The following is a 7,397-nucleotide window of genomic DNA, read 5'->3' on the forward strand; positions in this document are numbered from 1 at the left end:
CGTAATCCCTTCTCCTCCTTTCTCTTGGGATTTTGGGCACGTGGCGTAAGTTTAAGTCACTGGGTCTGGGACTCGAACCGCAGGCAACTACATGGGAGTTCAGTGACTTAGCCACTACACTAACTACTGGTCCCAATAGAAAAAGTATTTTATCCCTACCTCTCAATGTTTAATTTTTTTTCCAACATCTTCCTGAAATTATTTAAGTTTACAATAAAATAGCACACTTAAGGTTAAGTTCAATTAAAAGAAAAACTAAAACACAAAAATATCCTTGACTATAGAACACTTTTTACCTCTTAAGTTCCTACAGACCAAAAGTGCTTATGTTAAGCACTATTGCTGGAGATAGCTAAAATCAGGCCATATATATATATCTATCTATCTATATATATATAGATAGATAGATATATAGATATATATATTTTAAGTCTTAGTTATTATTATTGGAGAGGATTTTGCTATAGGGCCTGAGCGCTCACCAGAGATAGAGAGACAGTGAGAAATCACCCTTCAGGGATGGCCATGCCGCAATCCCTTCTCCATTTTCCTCTCGAGATCATGGACACGCACATACACGCACCAGACCTGAGTTTAAGCCACTGGGCCCGGGACTCCAACTGTAGTCAACTACATGGGAGTCCTGCGACATAGCCATTACGCTAACTGCTGGTCCCTTGAATACTATTCTTTTTCATCAGCTTGTTTGAGGTCATATCAAATTATTAGTGTTGCTGTCATTGGAGACAAAATTCTCTGAGTCTTCGTTGGAATGCCATTGAATCCAGCTGTCTTACTTGCCAGTTTTCCCCCTTTGTCTTCTGGCGTGTACTTTAGGGGCTTATCCATTTCTGCTGACATAAAGTTGAGTCATTCAGCAAACATTTACTATTCGCACTGGTATATTAACCATTGTATTAGGTTCTCAATAAAGAAAACCTTGATCATCTGGAGCAGCTAATTAAAACTCAGTCCTGGAGTCAGCAGGTAGCACAGAGGTTAATGTGCTAGATCCCACATGGCTAGCTGAGATGTTGAGTCCCAGACCCATTGGCTTGAAAATCATGCCAGGCACATGTGATGTGTGCTTGAAATCTCAGGAGGATACTGGAGAAGAAGGGATTACAGCATGGCTATCCTCCCTGGGTGTGTGTGTGTGTTGGGGGGATTTCTCACTTTCTCTGTCTCTGGAGAACACACACATCCTATAGCAAAAGCTAAAAAACTAAAACTAAGAAAGAAAAAAATAAGCCCCAACTGTTAACTGGTTCCAGTGTCTACCTCAGTTCCTGCTTTAACAAAATGGAATCAAAGGATTAGAATATCAGTCAGTCTTAGGGGCCAGCAGGTGACTTAATAGTTATGTTGCTGGACTCCCACATGACCGACCACGGTTCAAGTCCCAGACTTGGCAGCTTGAAACTCATGTTGGGCACATGCACGGACATACCTAAAATCCCAAGAGGAGAATATCTCTGTCACTCCACCAAGCGCACATATCCATAACAAAAATCTCAAAAAAAAGAATATCAGTCTTGATTGTAAATTAGTCATTAGGTCAACTAAAGTGACCCTAGAAATGTTAATTGGACAATAGAATCACTATACCGTTAAAAGGAAGCATCCTTGATTTTTCATTATCCTATGTGGATATTAAAAAAAAAAATTACTGGGACCAGTACGTGGCGTGGTGGTTAAGGCACTGGACATTCCCAGATGGGGGACCATGGTTTGAGTCCCGGACCTGGTGGCTTGCTGTCTCACTTTCCCTCTCTCTCTCTCTCTGTCTTTCTCTGGTCAAATTAAAATAAATGAATAAATAAAATTAAAGAAAAAATAATTCTTAAAAAAATTACCCAATAGACTTGGCCCGTCTGAAAAAGAGTTAAGAAAAATAATAGCAAGTTCTTACAGCATAAAAGCACCAATATGTATTCAGACAGTCAGGTAATTCTTACTTCAGCTTTACTGGATCTTTGGAGTCACTTATACCTTCTTTGATTAGAATTAGGCTGAAGAAAAGATGCCACTTTATGGTATTAAGTGATCCTTTAAAGCATGTAAGTGATTTGCCTAACACCTCATGCCAGGAAATACTAAAATAACCTCTGATACTTACTTCATTTTTATTCTACTGAATGAGATGCTTTTTAATTCTGATCATTTAGTTGTTTCTTTGGATGGATTAATCCTAAGAAAATGGGTTTAATTTTTAGTAATTTAATAATACAGTAATTTAAAAGTAATGTAAATAAACAAATGACCAAGATGTGACCCGAGTCAGTAGTCTAGTTTTTCTCAAATGTAAGGCTTGCATAAGACATGTATATTTAATTGGCTTAGTGACAACTGTGAAGATTGACACTTGGGAAGAGCTTTGAACATAGCATATGAAAGTCCTGAAGATGATTAATATAACTCACAAATAGCAGCCCTTTAAGACTGCAGCTGAGATTTAAGCTGAATGCCAATACTCTATTCAAAACCAAATACTGAGCAAGCACCAATCAGCTACAAAGTGCTCTGCAGAATAAACAAGTGTAAGTCATTGTCAACTTGCCTACCCTCACTGCTGAGAGTCATACTACTCTCAGAAACTAGCGAGGAGGTAGACAGTGGAATAATTATTCCTTTCCAACCATTTCATTCAATTCCTTCATTGGAAATCTAAAATGGATTATTTATTTATAATTAAAAATTAATTATCTAGAGAAGGTATATTTCTGATCTCAAAAGTGAGACATATGAATAATTATTAATAAGATTACATTTATAGACAATTTCAAAATACCAGCTACTAATAGTTTTTTTTTTTTAAGAGGTTTTTGCTATAAAGCACGTGCACTCGCCAGAAAGACAGAGAGAGACAGAGAGACAGAAAGCGAGAAATCACCCCCCCAGAGGGGATGGCCACGCTGCAATCCCTTCTCCTTCATTCTCCTCTCAGGATCTTGGGCACGCACGCTCACACTCCTGGTGTGAGTTTAAGCCACCGGGTCTGGGACTCAGACAGTGGTCGACTACATGGGAGTCCAGCAACATAGCCATTATGCCAACTGCTGATCCCACTAATAGGTTTAGATAGTTTGAATCACATATATGTATTTGATTTTAAATCACATTTTTGTAGGACTTTGCTGCTCAATATCCTGCATATAAATATACAGCTCAAGGTTTCCATCATTATTTTATAACAACTGAGCACACATAAAATAGTATGAATCACACTGCACAAATATCTAAAGACAGAAGTTTATTTCTTTTAGTTTATAAAGAATGATTTATTTAATTTCATTCATCATTATTATTGCTTTAAAATTTTGCTCCAGGGCATGTATGCTTATCAGAGAGAAAAAGAGGGAGAGAAAGAAACTGAGAAAGCATGTTGCCAGTTTCGGGACTCAAATGGTGGTCAGCCATGTGGGAGTCCAGCACCCCAACCACCGTATCATCTGCTAGCCCCAAGACAGAAGTTTTAAAGTACAGTTATTTTTAACTTAATTAATTAATTAATTTAGAGAGAGATTTTTGCTATAGAACACGTGTGCTCCCTGGAGAGACAGAGAAACAGAAAGCAAGAAATCCCTCCCCCACCCCCTCAGGGGAGGGTGACCACACCACAATCCCTTCTTCATTATCCTTTTGGGATTTTAGGCATGCACACACATGCACCTGGCATGAGTTTCAAGCCACTTGGTCTGGGACTCAAACCATGGTTGACCCTGTGGGAGTGCAGTGCCTTAACCACTATGCCACCTGCTGGCCCTCCTCTCCTGGGAAAAGATTTTGCCTGGCTTGATTTTCAAGCCACCAGGTCAAGGACTCTAACTTTGGTTGGCCATGTAGGATCCAGCACCTTAACCTCCATGCCACCTGCTGGTTTCTCTTTCAAACAATTTTTAAAGACCAGCCCCATAGCCTAGTGGTTAAGGAAGCTGGATCCCATATGGCTGACTGCAGTTCAAATCCTGACTCCAGCAGCTTGCAAAACACACTAGAAGGAACCAGCAGGTGGCATCATGGTTTACCATCACTAGACTCCTACGTAGCTGACCACAGTTTGAATCCCAGACCTGGTGACTTAAAACTCACGCCAGACACATGCACGTGCATGCCCAAAATCCTGAGAGGAGAAAGGAGTTGGGCTTGTGGTGTGGCTATCCCCCTTGGGGGGTGGGGGTGGTGAATTCTCGCTTTGTGTCTCTCTATCTCTCTCTCTGGTGAGTGTACACGCCCAATAACAAAAGTCTTTCTCTTAAAAAAAAAAAAGTACCACACTAGGCATGTATTTGTACCCCAAATATTCTGACAAGATGGACAAATGGAGATGAGATTGCAGCAGGACTGTATCCTATGACAGGGTGCCTTTCTGCCTCTCTCTTTCCAAAAATTCTCTGTCAGGTGAGTGTATCTGCTCTCTGGCAATGTAAAAAGAAATACATTTTTTAAGGACAATGTCACAAATTTGGCTTTTGAAAATATGTGTATTTTAGAAACTGAGTTTTGGAGGAAAAGCAGAAACAAAAGAAAACAGAAAATCATAATGAATCAGACTTGCACATTATCACCAAAATCCACTATGTTAATACAGATATAATAGTCACCTGACTGATTTCTCTTTAAACTTGTCATTTATGGGGTCTGCAGGTGGTGTGGCAGTTAAGGTGCTGGGCTCCCACGTGGCCTACCATGGTTCAAGTCCTGAACGTGGTGGCTTGCTTTCTCACTTTCCCTCTCTCTCTGTCTCTCTCTCTCATCTATCTTTGGTCAAATTAAGAAATAAAGGGACCAGCAGATGATGTAATGGCTATGTCACTGGTCTCCCATGTAATTGACCGTGGTTTGAATCCTGGACCCAGCAGCTTAAAATCCATGCTGGGAACATGTGTGTGCATGCCCAAGATCCCAAGAGGAGAATGTCGGAAAAGGGACTGCATCAAGAGCAATTCCCCTGGTGGGTGATTTATCACTTTCTGTCTCTGTCTCTCTGGTGAGTGCATGCGCCCTATAGCAACGATCTCTTTCTAAAAAAAAAAGGGAAGAAGAAATATTGAATAAAATTTAAAAATTTTTAAAAAGTACCTAATCTCCTTAAAAAAATTATCATTTATTATTCTGCCTTATAAATGGCATTAGCCTTTTGTTAGGACAGAATTTACTATCAATTTTGAAATTAATTCTGATACAAGGTTTAAACTATAAGGAGTATTACTCTTATAGGTTGTTTAAATATAAACGTTTCACAAAAAGTCCCAAAAGAGATTCTGTGTTCAAGATATGTTAAATTTATGTGAAACTTGATTCACAGATGTGGGTTGGGGGTTTCCAGAGACTTTGGGACTGTGATTCTCTCAGAATTTGCTTAGTAACATTAACAGTGAGCCCAATTAGTCCCCTGAGGTAGTGTCCTGAGTCATTTAAAATACATGAAGATTGTGATCTTGAAATAATGTTATGGAGGCAGGCTGTTATATGATTCTCATTTAATAAGCAGACATCCAGTTGCATTGTATGTTATTTAGAGAATGGTTGTGTGACTAGAATGAGGTTCATCAATTAAGGCCTTGTAACGGTTAAATTTATGTGTCAACTTGACTGGGCTACAGGTGACTACGTATTTGGACAAATATTATTCTGAATGTTTCTCTAAAGGCTGAATGGGATTAACATTTAAATTGCTGCATATGAGTAAAGCAGATGCCCTGCCTAATGTCAGTGGGCCTTGTCCAATCAGCTGAAGACCCGAGTAGAACAAGAAGATTTCCTCTCCAAGTAAGGGAGCATTCTCCAGCTGACTGCCTTTGGACTTCATCTGCAATACCAGCTCTTCCCGCCTGATGGAAGGCAGTTCCTGCCTTTGAACCAAACATCAGCTTTTCCTCGGGTCCATATCACTGGCTGTCCTGCAGATTTTCGATTTACCACCCTCCCTAATCGCATGAGCCAATCTTTACAATAAATCTCCTATTGGCTCTGTTTCTCTGAGAACTCTAATCTGGGCCAACCAGACTAAATCTGAGCTAAGGCTATCGAGTCATCACAGGTACTTGACAAGGCTATCCTCACAGGGTTCTAATATAAATATCTACAAAGCAACTTCCTCTCTTCGCAGTCCACACTCTCATAACTGAATTTCCCGTAAGCTGATACTGTAAAATGCGCTCACTCTGCACGTCAAGGACCTCACATTCAACAATGGTCACATCATCACTGTAAGTGCCAAGTGTAGGCCCCTACCTGGATGCCAGCTTGATTTGCCAGGGCAGTTTTCCCTCTCACCACCTTGATGTACACACCTCACCATCTGAAAATGCAACACCATCCTAAAACCTCTTTGCAAAATATTAATTTTTTTAGATTTACTAACAGACTTTTTTTCCCCCCCAATTACCATGGTATCTGGTTCATTTTTAATGATTTAAACTGAGGAATGACCGCAAAAGTGACCGGGGAAAATGTTTATTTATACACATGCTTTCCAAAACTAGAAACCTTTAAGACCATCTGAGAAAGCTATAGAGTTGAGGCACAAAGTAATCCTTGTAATGTCTGTCGATGAAACCTTTGCCACTGTTGTGCACAAACCAGCAGGGGACATCGGTTCCCAGCACGATATCCGTCCTGTAGTCTTTCTGAACGCCTCTGCAAGGGAAGCCAGATGCATGGTTAGGGACCAGACCAAGGCATGGCCTGCAGGGCATATTTGGAAGCGAGACACCTCTTTTCCTAGGCTCTTCTTTGTGCCCTTTCTGTCCCTATATCTGCCCATCCCCACCTGTCCCTGCTCCTCCAGTCGTATGAAACATTAGACTCTGGGCAATAGTGTTGGAAGGACAGAGAATAAGTGGTATGTCCTGAGTAATTCAGATAACCCTCATAGAGGCTGACCCATCTGGATCTACTAGTAAGGTAAAGAGCATCAAAGAACTCAAATGGAAAGAAGGCAGAAGCAAAACTCCAAAGTGTTGTAGGCGAACTTCACACATTACCTGAAGAGTGAATCTGAGGTGCCTCTTATGTTACCCTTGTAGGCGAGTGTTTTATTTAAGGACAGTGCCAACTGTTTCTGAGAAAATTCATGTCCTCCACTTGAAGGACAAAGAAGCCAATGCTTTGAAAATGTATCTAGCATATTGCTATTAGTAAGCCTTGAAAATACAGTCCTCCCTCAGTAAGGGCTTGGGGGAGTGGTTCTGGAAAACACTGTGGATACCAAAATACCATTTCTGTCAAATGGTCTAGTATTTGCATGTAACCTATACATATCATCCTGCATATTTTAAATCATCTCTACATTACTTGTAAGTGATTTTTTTTTCCCTTAGGAGGTTTCTTTTTTTTTTTTTTTTTTTTTTTTTTTGAGGGGTTTTTTCGTGACGGGCGGGGGTGTTACACAA

The 7,397-nt window shown here is 40.2% G+C and overlaps 1 protein-coding gene across 3 annotated transcripts in view; it reads right to left on the bottom strand.

Moving 5' to 3' along the window:
* Nucleotides 1-6,443: 6,443 nt before the first annotated feature.
* ITIH2 (inter-alpha-trypsin inhibitor heavy chain 2) overlaps nucleotides 6,444-7,397 on the bottom strand; it is a 53,280-nt gene continuing 52,326 nt past the window's right edge. For all 3 annotated transcript variants that reach the window (XM_006150043.3, XM_014588411.2, XM_006150044.3), the window contains one exon: nucleotides 6,444-6,642. In XM_006150043.3, coding sequence (XP_006150105.1) covers nucleotides 6,495-6,642 — 148 coding nt within the window. In that variant the 3' untranslated portion in view covers nucleotides 6,444-6,494. The remainder of the gene's footprint in view (nucleotides 6,643-7,397) is intronic.

Source organism: Tupaia chinensis, unplaced genomic scaffold (assembly GCF_000334495.1).
Source record: "Tupaia chinensis unplaced genomic scaffold, TupChi_1.0 Scaffold000275_1, whole genome shotgun sequence".
NCBI lineage: Eukaryota > Metazoa > Chordata > Mammalia > Scandentia > Tupaiidae > Tupaia > Tupaia belangeri.